We start from the raw sequence: 17,200 nt of genomic DNA on the forward strand, positions 1-17,200 counted from the left end.
TAGGGATCTGAAAAAGAATTCACCTAAAAACAATGATATTTAGGTAGTCATTCATTTCTGCAAGTATTCTTCAGTTTAGAATTATAACCTTTAACCTAGAGCATTAATTAACCAGTTCTGCACTATAAATGAATGCAAAACTCTAATCGTTTTACATTTTTTGCTACATGACAAAACTTATCTCCATTTTTCAAAAGGTCGTATTTCAGATGAAAAAACAAATGTGAAGCCATAAAAGAGACAAAGTTTTTGGATGTCACAGGTGATCTGAAATAATGCAAGAACTAAAAAAATTCAGACTAATATTTAAATAATAAAACCAGGACACAGCTACGTATTTTGTAGTAAACCCTGGAAAAAATCTTTTCTCTAACTGAAAACAAAGATCAAAATTTTGAGTAGATATTTCTAGGAAAAGTCTATGTAGATTAAGTTTATAGTCTCATTAAACATGACTAATTTCAAAAACCAAATCTGACTAATACATACAAATAATCAAAATTTGTGTTTTTCTGGGTGAATTTCAAACATGATGCCAATATGACATTTCTGTATTCTGAACTACAAAAGGATTCATAACAATTCTATAGACCATATGCAAGTTTATTGAAATAAGTTAACACTGCAGAGTGAGTCAATTTATAAGTATAAAAATAGATGGTTTAGCAACCAAAAGTAAGCACCACACAAAAGCAGATTATACATACACCATCAGGCCTTTGGAATATTAAGGCAATATAAATATATCAAGTAATTTTGGGAGAATGCTTTACTCATATAACAGATGTTATTAAAACATCTCAAAAGAGGCAGGGCTCACAACTTTTTTCAGTATGAGGTCTTCCCTTCCATTTTTCTTAATATATTAATGATTCTTCTTAAATACTGTACCATAATTAGTCTAGATTAACAAATGGGCTATCAAAGCCACTATCTTGTTGGCTAGATAGTGGAACAATTAATTTTCTTGAAGGCTGCTGACACACTGAAGATGGTAACGTGCTGGTCAGTTTTTTGAAATCTGACTTTAATCTATCAGCCTTATGATGAGATGGGTGTCCACGAGTCACACTGATCTTTCCTGGCTCCAAATACGTGGTTTCTTCTGACAGGTATGGAGTTTGATCATGCTGACATTTCATTGTTTGACAAATCATATTACTCTTCTCCATGTCTGAAAGATAACCGGATGGTAAAAACTGTTTGGAATTAACAGATTCATTTGGTATTTCCAAAGTTCCTTGTGGCCTACCATGTACAAATGATGCTTCACGACTGTCAAAGGATAAGGTTGCACTGCTGGAAGGCCAGCCCAAGCAGTCACTAAGGTCCCCTCCATCTTTTACTGGAGGTTCCTGAACATCCAAACCTTGACTTTTCTTAGATGCAGCATTTTCACTTTCCATGAGTGGATTGCATTTATATACTTTTAAACCAAGTCTTTCATTAGAATCGCGAAAGGTTATATGCATGCATCCTGATTCAGAAGGACTAGGGGTACATCTAGGTGAGGGTTTATTTCCTAAGGTTCCAAGAAAGGGGTACGCAGCTGAATGTGGAAGTGATTCAGAACCATTATCACTGAGTAGGTCTTTCTTCTTGTGCAAACCAAAGCCTCCTTCACCTTCACAAGGAACAAACTCAGGAGAAACATTCCTTGGCAAACTGTGTAGGTGCTTGCAACTACCATCCCCAAACTGGAATTCCAAATGTGTCTCTTTGGATCCCACATGCTTTATGCTCCGATGCTCTGAGTTCTCTAACAGTCTTTGTAAGTTACAAGCTGCCCTCCTCTTGGGAGCTTGTTCACACACACTTCTGGTGATGGTGTTTACACTATTTGATTTGCTTTCAATACAACATGGTATTTTCTGATTCACATCATTTCTTTTTGATTTTTCAACTCCAATCAGCATCTCTGAAGTTAGGGTCAGTGCAAGGAAACACGAAATTAAGAGAAAATTAATATTTAAAGGGAAGATTCATCCTTGAACCAAAAAATAAAAACAAACTAAAAATAAGAAAAAATTTATGTTTTTATATTGTATTCCCAAAGAATGCTTATAATCTGTAATCATTCTTAAAGAAAATACATCAATGCTGGACATGAGAAAATATTATTTTACATATATCCACTAGATAAAGCTTGGTAATTTTGTTACTAAAATCTGACATATTATTATTATTGCTATCCACCTGACCTATCATTTTCTGCAATAGATGCTATAGCATTTCAAGATCTAGCCACAATGTTTTCAGTCCTGCCCTGATTCTGATATCAAGAATGGAGTTTCTGACAAGTTTGCTCAAAGAACCCCACCCACCCAATACCTACACATACACTTCTAGAATACCTAAATAGACTTTCTGATTTAATTACCTAAGACACTAAATCTGATCAAAGACCAAGCAGCCACATAGCATGAAATTAGAGGCATTGTATCTCAGAGTAGCAAGCCCTGGTCCCTAGAGTCCATGAAAAGGATTTGCTTCTCTACTGGGGGTATTATGTCCACACTGCTGCCCCAGATCTAGAAAATTATTTTCTTGTTATATGCTACTGCCTTTTCATACCTAGGGTTCACATCACCTTTCCAAAATTTATACAAATAATCTTTGGCTTGTACATGAGAAATGTTTGCCAACATCAAACTCACGGACCCCTGAACAATCTCAGCTTCAAGTTTTCCAGAGGTTCAAAAACCCCATTTCCCCACTGATATGTTAAAAATCTCCCAGTGTGATTGGGAATTTACCAGTTTTTTTCATGTATTTCTATCAGCTCTTGCTTTATATAAAGCTGTGTTATCTACAGAAAGAAAAAAATTATAGTTTCTTGGAAGACTATTCCATTATCACTATGAACTATCACCTTTGTCCCTTTTAATGCTAACTCTAATTTATCTAATCTTTCATTTGCCTCTGTAATTTATCTAATATCAACACTGCATTTGCTTGGTATATCATTCTCCATTCCCTGATTTTTAATTTTAGATGTTCTTCTTGTAAAAATAGCAGATTTCCGTATTTTTAAAAACCCTATTTGAAATTTGTGGTCTTTTAATAACTGAGTTTAACCTATTTATATTTAGTGTGATTGTTGATGTTTCAAACTACTATTATGTCCTACTTACCCATGCTTTCTAGGTTTTCTCCTCTTTCCTGATTTTGTTAGATTGAAAATGTTTTTTTCCAAGTTTTTCCTTTACCAATTTTAAAGTTATACGTTCTATGTCTTTGTTGGTTACTCTTACTTTTTTTTTTTTTTTTTTTTAAGACAGGGTCTGCTCTGTTTCCCAGGCTGGAGTGCAGTGGTGCAATCACAGCTCACTGCAGCCTTGATCTCCCAGGCTCCAGTGATCCTCCCATCTCAGCCTCCCAAGGCACGTGGGCTCCCATTTCCTGCTTGATATGGCTAGCCACCTGGAGCACTGCACTGCTCCCAGATTCTTTGTTCCTGTTGTTGTTGCCCAGCTCAATATTGAGGTTGGGGAAGGGAGGGGAGAAGAAGAAATAAAGAGAGGATTAACCCTACCTGGTTGCTGTTGGTTTAGAACACCAACTAATTACCCCATTCATATCCCCTAGGCCCTCTATTTCTCCTGGAACATATCACCCTCATATGTGGAACAGTTTTGATATTGCTCCTACTTGCAGTTGTCATCTCCTGGTGGTTTTGAACTGAGGTTTCCATCTTCCATCCTATACTGTCTTCTTTCTCTCAGGGATTTCTTGTAGCTTCTGGTCTATCCACTACAAGTTTTTTTTTTTTGTTTTTTGTTTTTTTTGTTTTTTTTTGAGACAGGGCCTCACTCTGTCACCCAGGCTGGAGTACAGTGGCACAATCATAGCTCACTGCAACCTCAAATTCCTGGGATCAAGGGATCCTCCCACCTCAGCCTCCCAAAGTGCTGGGATTACAGGTATGAGCCATCATGACTGGCCCATTGCAACTTTTAAAAATCTACTTATAATTTCTTATTTTTCTCATTCTTTATTTGCCGTTGAAACTCTCTTCTATCATTTTGAGGGATGGAAGCAGCAATAGAAAGCTGATGGGCCTGCTCAGTTTGCCTACTTGAATCGGAAACTATGCACTCTTTCTGTGTAAACTTCCAGTTTAACTAAAACATACACAACTTCATAAATAAACTCTCACTCCTTACCTTCCCTGCCTTTTTCATACTGAAAATATTAAGTAGTTATAAAAGAAGAGATAGAAAAACCATTTGGTGACTCACTTTGACATACCTGACTGTGTAGTTTTGCTCTCGGACTTCCTAGAAATAGGTGTTTCCAGCAATTTTGCCATTGTAGCAAGTTTGCTAGCAGCATTCATAATCTTTTTCTCAGCCCTGTGGGGAATTCCAGAACATTAAAAATATAGTTTAAAGGAAAAAATGAGTTGCCTTAGCCCCATGGTTTTTGTTTTCCTATTGGCTCTGCCAACATTTCGGGTAGCACAGCCATAAACCTCTCTTAACCCCTATGGCTAATCATATAGAAATAGTTCATTTAGTGGTTAAGGAAACTGCTTTAAAAATTACAACATGTTGTCCTGGTAATCTCAGGACACATTGTTTAGACTGAACTCACCCTTCTTTTCCATCATCCTGCAAAATCTGTTGGAGGCAAATCAAATAATATTTGCGCATCTTTCGGGCAGTTTCTTGACGTTCTCGCGATACCTCTGTTTTTACCATTTCTGCAGCTCGTTCCTTACTCTCCTGAATATAACGAAGCATGTCACCTATAGGGCAGTGAGAAAATGCCCACAGAATGTACGTTTATTAGCACTTTTTCAGAAACAGGAGGGGCAGACTTCAGATCAATTTTCTGGTAGATGAAGTGATTATAAGTATAGTTTAAACATTATACTTTACACAGTCATTAAAATGGAATATTTTAGATCATCATTTTGGTAGACTCAAATGAGAAGTACTCTATAAGTTCTTTTGGAACGATAACAGCTACATACAGTAAGGAAACATGGCATATTCCCCAGCTAAATTTTGTCATATTCTAAAACACTTAGCGAAGAAAATACCGTAAATATGAGGCACAGAAACTTAGCATTTCAATTGTACATTATGTCCAGTTAGGAAAAGAGAAATATAAAATATAGAGAAAAGATTAAGCAGAAAGAAAGGAAAAAGCAAACACAAAGACAGAAGAAAAGGAGGCAGTATGAGCTGGAGAGACTCATTCTTCTCTCGTGCTCTGAAAATTTAAGTTCCCTTATTTATTGAAAATTCTTGCAGCAGCACTTTTTGAGCATCTAACTAAATACAATATTACAATTCATAAGAGATATGTACAAAATGAGACTACAAGGAGGGTGATGGGACTTACAGTTGGCCTCTGAAATTTACATATAAACATAGCCCACAGCTTTCAAGTTTTTTTTTGTTTTTTAACTATTAGCTAAGGCTAACATTTTTTTTTTTTTAAATAAATCCAAGACTACATCCTACATCTAGAATTTGACCATCTCTGTTATAGTAAGGATACCAATTCACACAGGAATCTCCCTCTGAATGTCAGTAAGCATCTGAAAATTAGCGGTTCTATGCAAAAATACTAACTGGGAGACTATTTTTCATTATTTGAAATGGAAAATGAAATGGAGTACATGTCAACACAAAACCTCCAAACAACTTTCTAAAAAATAACTAAAACATAATATACAGGTTATCATGTTAGGATGAAAACATTCTTAAAATTCCACTGCCCAATTAATACATTATTAACAAAAAGTTGCTTTGCTTGTAGCAATATGCCCTTTGTTAGTACCAGTAACAACAGAGAAGCAAATTCCCTTCTTAATACCGAATGAGCTTTGCAGAACATTTACACATGATTCTGAATCTACCAATTATATACGAAACTTCAGACTTTTCCTGCTCTTTTTGTTAAAAAGAAATGTAATTTTAGAGGCTAATATACATTTTTTCTATATAAACGCTACTTATTGTTTTGGGACATATATCCATTCTATGCAATTTTGTAATTAAAAACCAAGACGTATTCAAAACAGGGAAAACACACATCAGGAGAATGCTCTATACAATATGCTGGCACAACCTGGTACTGACAAGGACTTGATAAATTTATAGCTACGAGAAACAATAACCAGAAACAACAGAACAATTGCTAACTAGATCCACTTCCAAGTCCTTAAAAGTTTATGGTAGGAGGCCGGGTGCACTGGCTCACACCCATAATCCCAGCACTTTGGGAGGCCAAGGCGGGTGGATCACCTGAAGTCAGGAGTTCAAGTCCAGCCTGGCCAATGTGGTGAAACCTTGTCTCTACTAAAAATATAAAAATTAGCTGGGCGTGGTGACACACGTCTGTAATCCCAGCTACTCAGGAGGCTGAGGCCAGAGAACCACTGAACCCGGGAGGCAGAGGTTGCAGTGAGCCAAGATTGCACCAGTGCATTCAAGCCTGGGTGACAGAGTGAAACTCTGTTTCAAAAAAAAAAGAAAGAAAGCTTATGGTAGGAAGTAACAGTTAATTGCTCATTTAAAACCCATGTGACATTTTCTTTATTACAAATTAGTTAAGTTGTAAGATTATTAAATTTTCAGTTTAATACTAGTGTCCAAAGAAACAAGACAATCAACAATATAAACATAAGACTATTCTCATGTTACTTTCTTTTTTTTTTTTTTTTTTGAGACGGAGTCTCGCTCTGTCGCCCAGGCTGGAGTGCAGTGGCTGGATCTCAGCTCACTGCAAGCTCCGTCTCCCGGGTTCACGCCATTCTCCTGCCTCAGCCTCCCGAGTAGCTGGGACTACAGGCGCCCGCCATCTCGCCCGGCTAGTTTTTTTTTGTATTTTAGTAGAGACGGGGTTTCACTGTGTTAGCCAGGATGGTCTCGATCTCCTGACCTTGTGATCCGCCCGTCTCGGCCTCCCAAAGTGCTGGGATTACAGGCTTGAGCCACCGCGCCCGGCCATGTTACTTTCAAAAGACATTATTTGGGCAAAATGATCAATGACTACATAATTTTGAAAAGGTGTCAATAATCTCTTCTCAGATCGAAGAAAAAGGTAATTTGGAAAATTCCCTAAAAGTCCTACTGCTGGTAAACTCTGAGTTTACTTTAACAGCGACAATAAAAAAGGCCCAAGCCATCCTTAAAATCTTGGGAATCTCTTAGGGACTTACGTTTAATTTTTTTTACAGCTTTAATGTACTGCCCACGAAGTTCTTCCAAGGCTCCCCGACTGCATGGCAGGCAAGTGTTTTCAATGGCCCCTGCTGACAATGACCTAAAAAACAAACCAAAGATTACAAAAACAGAAATGCTAAGTGAAAAATTTCATTTGAAAAATATGTATGTATCCATATACTCTAATAAAATTAACTGAGAAGTGCTAAAAAACTAGCATAAAAGAATGTCCACTATACAGTTATTTAAAATAGGGGAAAAATGGAAATGACATAAATGTTATGGTTGCTTCAATAAATAATGGTAAATCCACATGAAAATGTATGCAGGTATTGAAAAACATATGTAGGAGAATATCTAATAACACAGAGAAATGCTTATCTAGTAATATTAATAAAAAGCTACAAAATACCTTATACTAGAGTCTCAATTTTAAAAACACATTGTGCACGTGGAGTATGTGTAGAAAGAGGCTTAAATGATATAAAACAAGAGGTCACTAGAGGGTATATTCAGGAAATAAAGTTTTGGGGGATTTTCTTCTTTTTTATACTTTCTGCTGTATAACCAAAAAAAAAATTGATACTTAAAAAAATTTAAAGATACCTGTACTTAGATTTCTTTAAAATAGCAGTTTAAAATAGTAAAAGCATACCTTGGTGGTGTTTTACAAAGCGTTCGTAGTTCTTCCAATTTATTCTTCATGTCATTGTTTTCTTCTATTAATTCTTCAACAACTTTATTATTCTCTTCTATAATAGAAAGTTTATAGTATATTAGACAGTTAAAATTTTTTTAAGCCTTCTTTTCCCTTAAGTTCCCACTACAAAGTAGAGAAGACTGTGTAATTTCCAGTCGCTCTTCTGTAATGTTTGTTCCCTTAGAAACCCTAGTCAGACCATTCCTTTGCTCTGTTTTCTCAGCACTTAAAATCTGTATCCCATCTTCTTCTTGCTTTGGGTTACACACTGTCCTGGAATTGGGTTTCAACTGTTTCAGATGCCTGTGTTTTGTTTTCCAACTGTGCTGAAGCTCTGTAGAAACCTACTAGGTTTTCTAATTCCATGTTCCCTGTGGATCCTGGTAGACAGTTTATGCTCATATAAACGAACATTGAACATGCACCTCAATATAAAACAAAAAGAAAATTAACCTAAAGTAGGTGTATTTTTCAGAAATAATGTAAGATTTTCAATTCTTTGAACTTTTAAAAAAAGGATGAGGAGACTGACAGAATCCATGTGATATGAAGGAAAAACGCATGAATTTCAGAGTCAGAGACATCAGTTTACATTCTAACTCTGCTGTTTACAAGGTGGATAAGCCTAGGAAAAAGTAACCTTTCTGAACCTTTCTTCACATGTTAACTTACAGATTATAATCGAAATAAAACAACAAATGCACAACACCTACACAAGGCCTGGAAATACCAATATAAATGTGAACACGGCATCTTGTGTTTCCTATGATGCCACCCTCTCAACAAACCGTAACTTGAGGAACAAAATTACTCTATTCCCCCTGGTGATGGATATAACTTTTTGTTTTAAACAACTCACTCCCACTCCATCTATTTTTCAATAAACACTACCAAGAGAGTGGAAAAATGGAATTTAAGAAACAAAGAAGCGATCTCAATAGCAAAGATATAATAACCTACTAAAGTTATATTAAGAAAAAATTTCAGCCGGGCGCAGTGGCTCAAGCCTGTAATCCCAGCACTTTGGGAGGCCGAGACGGGTGGATCACAAGGTCAGGAGATCGAGACCATCCTGGCTAACACGGTGAAATCCCATCTCTACTAAAAAATGCACAAAAACTAGCTGGGTGAGGTGGCGGGCACCCAGCTACTCGGGAGGCTGAGGCAGGAGAATGGCGTAAACCTGGGAGGCGGAGCTTGCAGTGAGCTGAGATCCGGCCACTGCATTCCAGCCTGGGCGACAGAGCATGACTCCGTCTCAAAAAAAAAAAAAAAAAAGAAAAGAAAAAATGTCAAACTATTGGCTTAAATTCTGGCCCTGACCCTTTGTATCAGCTCGTTGTTTTGAGTGATATATCAACTTTCTTTCATTTGCAAGTCTATGAGTTTTAAAAGATATCAGCTTCAAAAAGCACTGTGTAGAAGAGTATGGTGCTAAATATTATTTATAAATAATAATCATATCCAACTGCCCTTGTTGCCATATTATGTAAAACAAATTGTCTTAGTTTTCATCATATTTTAACATATCTATGTTGTAGATACATCTACAGTAGGACAAATAACTGATTTACTCTCCTGGCCTCTACTGAAGAGCTAAGTAATCACAAAAGGAATTGCAGTTGTTAAATTTTTAATCTCAAATTCTTAAAACCCTTTCCGGCCTTCAAGTAATTATTATATCTTAATAATAAGTAATAAGAGTAATAAGTGCCTTAGTAATAAGCAGTCAGCGGTAGTTACAGGTGGCTTCTCTTAGTCAGCAATATTTCCCAAGTTGTGCTATGATGCAGCTGTTGTGCTAAGTGCTGGAACAGGACTTGATCCTTATTGCTATAAAGTCTACTCTCCAAAGGGAAGTACAGACAGCAAATAATTACAAGGATGGTGAATGTTATAAAAAGCATAGGAACTATGGGGAGTGTGTAACAGGAGGACTAAACAGGTCTGCAGTGGTTAGGAAAGTCTCCCTGAGGAATAATGTATTGGGGAAAAGATGAGTAGGGGTTAGCTGGCCAAATGAGATCAGGATGTTTTGGCGAAGGGAGAAAACAATGAAATCCATGCTATGGCTCTACTGAGAGAAATTAAGACAGCTAGGGGAAGACAAGGCTGGAGGGGCTGGCAGGCGCTGGATCAAGATCTTTTTAAACCCTGTTAAACTAAGTGGTTTTGGTTTTATACTGAAGGCCATGGCAAGCCACTGAAGAGCTTTAAACAGGAGTGTCATGTTTCAATTCACTTTTTAAAAAGGTTGCTTCAGCTACCCTATGCAGAATGGATTAGAGGAGCTAAGACTAGAAGCATAAAGAGTCAGGGGATTATTGCCAGGGTCCAGGCAAGAGGAAGAAGTGGATGTACAAAATAAACTTATTAAGCTGGTCTTTTCTGAATGGACACCATTATTTAGGACCCTGGCATTTTCTTTTTTGTCCATTTAAACATTTATTATCTGGTATGGGGTGGGCACCAGGGCTATTAGGATGAACAAGATATGGCATATTCCTTCTCCTCAGAAAATTCTTGGAGAATGTGGAGAAGGTATCCGACAAGTGACCAAACAATTAAAATACAGAATGATAATAGTGATAATAGAGGAAGAGCCAATGCTACAGGGCCGCATATGAGCAGCCCACTTCACCCTGATGAGGGAAAATCAAGGAAGGCTTTGCAGATAAAGCATCTTCTGAGTTGAACCCTAAAGGAAGAGAGTAAGACTACAAAGAATGTTGGGAAAAAGTACAGGACAGAATACAAACATTCTATGCAACGAAGGTCCAGCAGTAAAAGAAATAGAACCAGCTCAGGAATCGGAAGCATTTCAAATGTAGAGAGTATAGCGTATAGGCTATAAGCAACAGTGAAAGGTAAGAAGGAGCAGTGATCTAAGCCCCAAAACTTCCCTTCTTTGGAGGGGCAATGAGAAATGGTAGAAGATGTCCCTTTCCAAATGCTCTCACAGCATTATGATGAATGGACTAGACAAAGGCCAGTCCAGACCCTCATGCCCTTGTTTATGCCTTTTCCCTCTATCTCAAACGCTGTTCTCCTTGGCAAGCACCTGTTTTTCAAGGCTTAGTCAAACCTTTCTTAACTTTACTAAGAGGTAGAACTAACAATCCTTCTTCTTAAGTACACACTGCCAACAGCATTCAATGTTTAATTATTTGTTAATCTGTTTTTAGATCTCCTCACTTAACCAAAAGCTTCTTGAAGGAAGGGAACACATCTCCACCAGAACTGGAATTTTGTATGATTTATTCACTGCTGCATCTCCAGTGCTTAGAAGCCTGCTTGACGCATACTGGGCCCTCAACATCTGTTCAATCAAGAAAGGGAGAAAGGAATGTGACCTTTTAATCAGAGCTGAAATCTTCCTCTTTTGAGTTTTGTAATAATAATTTGATTAGTAAAAATGAGATCCAAATTAGTTTACATTAATCCCAAAAGAGGATCAGTGCACACATTAACTAAAATGTCACATTTGAACATTTCAACAAGGATCAAAGAGATTTATATTGGTAGCAGTGCTACTTTAAATGCTGACCTCCAATTTTTTCCACTACAGCTTTGTGCTTCCTTTCTAAATGCTGAAGATGCCTACAACATTTCTCCAGTTTTCCTTTCAGATCTTGACATTCCTGCTTTGCCTTTTCAAGTTCTTGGAAGCAGTGTCCACAGCATAAATCCTTAATTTCAAGGATCTTTTTCTTATCTGCAAAAATTAATGACAGAAAACTTTTATATCAGTTTGGACTAAGAACTACCAATAAAAAAGAAAAGACGGAAAGAAAAGCAGACGACTCATGACTAAAGGCTACAGCGTGACTGAAAGAGTGTGATGCTTAAGATACAGAGACATGGGCTTAGATACTGTTTCTACTGCTTACTGGCTGTGTGACTTGGAGCATATTACTCAACTTATCTAAGGTACCACTGGATACAACCATCTACTTTACAAATAGTCATGAAATCTATTGCTCTGGATCTTGATACCATTCCCTACTAAAAGGAGTCAAGGATCTTCAAGAAATGGCTGACTCCAGTACTAGGAGAGGGTATATACAAAATAAGACTGAAATATCTTCCTATGCCAGAAAGGAAGAAAGTACTCAAAAATGCAGGCATGTCGCAAGGACATAGGAGCCAGTTTGAAGGAGCTCCACTAGCTGAATCTGGGACAATCTGAGCACTAATTAAATATAGTAATGAATTATAAAGTGTTAAGAATAGGAATTTATGAGTCATACCAATAATTTTATGAATGGTAGGTAGGTAGGTGGGTTGGTAAGTAGGTAGGTAGATGGATCGATGGACAGAGAGATAATAAATACACAGGCAAATGAGAGGAAAGGATTCTTGATTCAACATGCTTAGTGCCAACTGGGATAAATAGAGGGAGGAAGTTGGAAGAATTATAATTTCACAACCACCATAGTAAAGACTGGATCAAGCAAGAATCATCATTGGTTGCCAAATATAAGAGAAGGTTTTTATGAGGGGAAGATATTTGCATGATCTTAAAAGTGTCTCCCACAGATTGCTTATCAGTTGCAAGGGTGAAAAAAAAACAGTAATTATATAGTGAAGAAATTAGACAACATTTTCACCAGGTAATGAAAAGTAACCTTACCAATAAAAGACATAGGGACACCACACATTTTTAGATGTGACAACATATCACCCTTGCAGTGCTCCAGCCGAGAAAACACAACCTGAATCAATCATGAAGAAACACCAGACAAACCCCAAATGAGAAAAGTTCTGTTAAAAAAAGTGGAGGTGGAAGCAGAGAATATTTCTAAAAAATGTCAGTGTCATGAAAGACAAAGAGAGGCTGTGGAAATGTTCTAGATTAAAGGAGGCTAAAGATACATGACAACTAAATGTAACAGCTGACCCTAGACAAATCTCTGTACTGGAGGAGAAAAAACAAAATGCTAGAAGACATTATTGGGTCAATTGACAAAATTAGAACACAAACAGTGGATTAATACAATAATGTTAAATTTACTGTATTAAGGTTATACAAGAAAATATTCCTATTCCTGGAAAACACAGTCTGAAGTACTTAGACATAAAAGGTCACAATGTATATATAACTTACCCTCAAATGGTTCATAACAAAAAAGAAATATTCACATACACATATATACATAAGAGCACAGAATGAAGTAAAATGTCAACAATAGGTGTATCTCCTTAAAGGGAATGTGAATGTTCTTCGCAATTATTTTTATTTTTGCTATTTTTCTATAAGTTTGAAATTATTGGCCGGGTGCGGTGGCTCAAGCCTGTAATCCCAGCACTTAGGGAGGCCGAGACGGGCGGATCATGAGGTCAGGAGATCGAGACCATCCTGGCTAACACGGTGAAACCCTGTCTCTACTAAAAAATACAAAAAACTAGCCGGGCGAGGTGGCAGGCGCCTGTAGTCCCAGCTACTCGGGAGGCTGAGGCAGGAGAATGGTGTAAACCTGGGAGGCGGAGCTTGCAGGGAGCTGAGATCCGGCCACTGCACTCCAGCCTGGGCCACAGAGCAAGACTCCGTCTCAAAAAAAAAAAAAAAAAAAAAGAAATTATTTCCGAGTTTAAAAAATGAACCGTTTGGCACAGTAGCTGGCACACAGCAAGTACGTAATAAATAATAGTCATTGTCATTAGTAATATATAAAATTTATAAAATTAAACTATGCAAAAATGATTAAAAAGTAGACTATTAATGTAAGTGATATAATATAGCAGGAATACAAGTCGGCACAGGCTCAGAGGCCAATATATAAAATGCTCCTGTAAAGTCATCGATCCAGCAAAATTATTCTTAGCTCTCTCCTGACATTTTAGTTTAAGTGGTGCCATTTATGTTAATGAGCATTAAAGGATTAACGAAGCATCACAATGGTACAATAAATAGCATTTATATTTTTCATCTAGGATACTGTTGTAAAATTGGAACTCACAAATACCATTGACGACAGAACAGATGAATCAGTTATAGTATATTCATACATTGAAATACTATGTAGTAATGAAAATGAATGAATTAGAGCTATTGCATCAACAGATAAATCTTAGTAGCATGCTGTTAAACAGGAAAAGAGCAAGTTACAAAGAATATAATGAGTATTAAACCATTTTTATAATGTTAACACAGAAAAAGGCAACAACTTTTTGAGGGCACATACACATAATTAAAACATTAGAAAAGAGAATAATTTTTGAAAATCAGGGTATTTGTTAGCTCAGAGTGGGGAGAAGTTGCAGGGATAGAACTGTGGTCCACAGCATTGGTGAGGTTCTGTGCCCTAAGCTGAATAATGGGTTCCTGGTTGCTAGGTTTCATAACTTACAGATGCATACATATATTCTTTGAATGAACTAAGTATTTCATAATTAATGTTTTAAGTACTTTAAATAATAATGAGATATTAGGAGAATATAACCAAACAGTCAACAGTGGTACTCTCCGGTGGTAGGATTTTAAAGGACTTTATCACTTAATACATGTTTTGTATTATCTAATCCTTTCTAATGAATTTGTGAAAGTGTTTGTTTTTAAGGGAAAAAAGACTAAAGAAAAATATTTTTATAGTCTGATTTGTCTTTGGCCAAAACTAATTCCTTTTATATTTATAGGACTTCCTAAAGCTAAATAACATCCAAAACTTGTTTCTATCCACTTCACAGATGAAAATAGAATTCTCAGGCTATTCCAAACAGGACGTAAAATAAAAAGTACAATGCAAAATACAAATTAAGGTAATATTATCCACTGAATTGGCAATAAGATATTCTCAGGCACCTAATACCTAGAAGTAGGGGGAAAGGGTTTGTGAACAATGAGAAAGGCAGAGATGGTATAGACAGAGATTCTCTAAGATTCTGGTAACACTGCCTACTGAATTAGAAATGTGTGGAAACTGAGGTTATTTACTTAGTAGGTATGACTGGTGCTGGCAATTATTAGTTCTTTTCCAGGTTATAACGGAAACAGCAAATAAGCAGCAGAGAGAGGCTGCTGTGCGTTTGTGTGGGGAGGAAAGGAGCAGGCTGCAAAGGGTCAATAGGCTAAAAGGGATGGGAGCTAATAAAGGATTTGCAAATTTCTAGCTCAGAAATCTCCATGAATAGGGAATATAAGTCCTATACTCCTCAGTAAGCTCTGAATACAAGGGGCTTAGTACAGTACAATAATTCTTTTGTCATGATGAAGAGTCTAAGTCATTAATGAAAAGTTAAACTATTAATTCATCACTCTGCCATATGTTGGACAGGAAGAGATTAAAAACACTGCCCATGCCCTCAGAAAAACTCACAAATCAATTAAAAATCATGTAATACATTTCAGAAAGATTTCCATTAAAAAGTGATTGAATTAGTTTCAGTAATTTGAATGAAAAAGTCTCTACTACTTGGCAATTCTCTTATGTCAAATCCTTGATTTCAGGGAATAAAAACATGACTGCTCTATTAAAACTCTCATGATTCTCCTTGTAACACAAATCACTTGTGAATGGAGGGAAAACCATCAATAGAAGAAGAGGGCCTAAATCAACCTTATTCTCTACGCACAAAATGAAATCTAGGAAGAGGAGACATTAAGTCAGAGGAGTATTACACATTTGTTCACATCTATGATCTCCTTTTATCCTCAAAGCAACCCTTCAGAAGGGTGATTAGGGATGCTACAAAGACTGGTGGGAATAAAATCCAATTACCAGCTTCGGCTTCTGTTTCTTGTAAGGCCAAGGGCTGAGCATGGTGTCCAGCAGCAGGTCCAGGGACTCCTTGGCCAGTGCTCCGGCTGGCAGAATCCTTAGAGAGCTCGGCCATATTTCTCTGAAATAAATTTTCTTCAAAGTTAATGCTTAGTAAAAATCTTTATACAATTTTATATTTAAAATGCTAATGTTAAAAATACAAAGAAAAAACACTTCCTGAAAAAAATCTTGCCTGAACTATCTATTGCCAATATTTTTCTTAGGGTGTTACATGAGTATTGTCACTGTGCTAGGAACTAGCCTCCTATGAAACTTTCCAGATTAGAACAGTCTGACAGGTGACTAGTGGGCGGCCATGAGACAGACAGAAGATATGGTTTGCACATTATATATGTGAATTTGAGATTTTTTTAATGGTTTATGTGATTAAACCACATGAAAGACAATATGAAATCAGAATTGTTCTTGAAAATCTAGAACATTTTTACTACAGCAAGGAACAAGTTAATTGACAAGTATAATGCTAACCCTCTGCCTCCCATGAATTGAAAATAACAGCAAAAATTTATTTTAAATTTATATAGTACTTCATATGCTTCTAAATACTTTAACATACACAGTAATTTTGTAAGGAAGGCCAGTTGAATGCCAAAGTTAAGGACAGAAACCGAGGTTTAGCTAAATTAAACGTCTTGCACAAGACCATTTCCTCACTAATATTTACTGAATGCTTTTTATGTTCCAGTCCTTGTCACGGCAATACAGCTATTAAATCAATGGATTTTTCATTTTTGGTTTTTGTTTTGAGACAGCTGTTGCCCAGGCTGAAGGGCATTGGTGCAATTTTGGCTCACTGCAACCTCCACCTCCCGGTTCAAGTGATTCTCCTGCCTCAGCCCTCGTGATCTGCCCACCTCAGCCTCCCAAAGTACTGGGATTACATGCATGAGCCGCCACGCTCAGCCAAATCAATGGATTTTTATGGCAATGTTTTCAGATTTAAGATGACTACTAAATCAGAAAGGAACAGAATAGGTGGTACTGAGAAAGTAGTCTTGTTGATTATTTAAAACATATTATATATACCTGATTCTAGAAGCCTTGATTTTGATTATGAGAAACCATTTAATTGACTGTCAGAAAATCTACTTACAATGTGCAACAGAAGCAGAGGTTAGCAATTATAAAGAAGAGGCAATCAAGAAGCTATGGGTTTGACGCCAAAAGGAATAAGAAAAGCTGAACCAAAATGCAGTCAGTGCTTCCAGTTTTTACTCAAAGGTGGGGAAGAAAAGTCAAGATGACAGAAAAGGGAGAAAAGCAGCAACCTGTTTGTCTTAGTTTTAACTTGACTTTGATGGTAAAAGAGACAACACACATGCTTAAGTTTGCTTGAAAATTTTGTTTCATTTGATATTTGCTTTATCTGTTATGAACTACTGTATTAATATATTTTGATAAGGCATCCATTTTCTTGAAGTTGTATTTTTCATTCATTGAGTCCTCTCCATTAAAAAAACTTTTGATAGTCTCAGTTATTTTAATGAGGACTTATTTGTATATATATTAATAAACCATTTTTTTTCTGTTTTAATTTC

At 36.6% G+C, this 17,200-nt stretch overlaps 1 protein-coding gene across 1 annotated transcript in view; it reads right to left on the minus strand.

The window, feature by feature from the left end:
• Window positions 1-582: 582 nt before the first annotated feature.
• The window catches only part of CEP152 (centrosomal protein 152kDa), a 75,660-nt gene continuing 59,042 nt past the window's right edge, over window positions 583-17,200 (minus strand). Inside the window, exons 21-27 of the mRNA XM_011928578.1 lie at window positions 15,600-15,720; window positions 11,429-11,596; window positions 7,837-7,933; window positions 7,178-7,281; window positions 4,597-4,750; window positions 4,254-4,355; window positions 583-1,938 (exon numbers count right to left, since the gene is read on the minus strand). Coding sequence (XP_011783968.1) covers window positions 897-1,938; window positions 4,254-4,355; window positions 4,597-4,750; window positions 7,178-7,281; window positions 7,837-7,933; window positions 11,429-11,596; window positions 15,600-15,720 — 1,788 coding nt within the window. The 3' untranslated portion in view covers window positions 583-896. The remainder of the gene's footprint in view (window positions 1,939-4,253; window positions 4,356-4,596; window positions 4,751-7,177; window positions 7,282-7,836; window positions 7,934-11,428; window positions 11,597-15,599; window positions 15,721-17,200) is intronic.

The sequence above is a fragment of the Colobus angolensis genome, unplaced genomic scaffold, assembly GCF_000951035.1.
Source record: "Colobus angolensis palliatus isolate OR3802 unplaced genomic scaffold, Cang.pa_1.0 Scaffold78, whole genome shotgun sequence".
Classification (NCBI taxonomy): Eukaryota; Metazoa; Chordata; class Mammalia; order Primates; family Cercopithecidae; genus Colobus; species Colobus angolensis.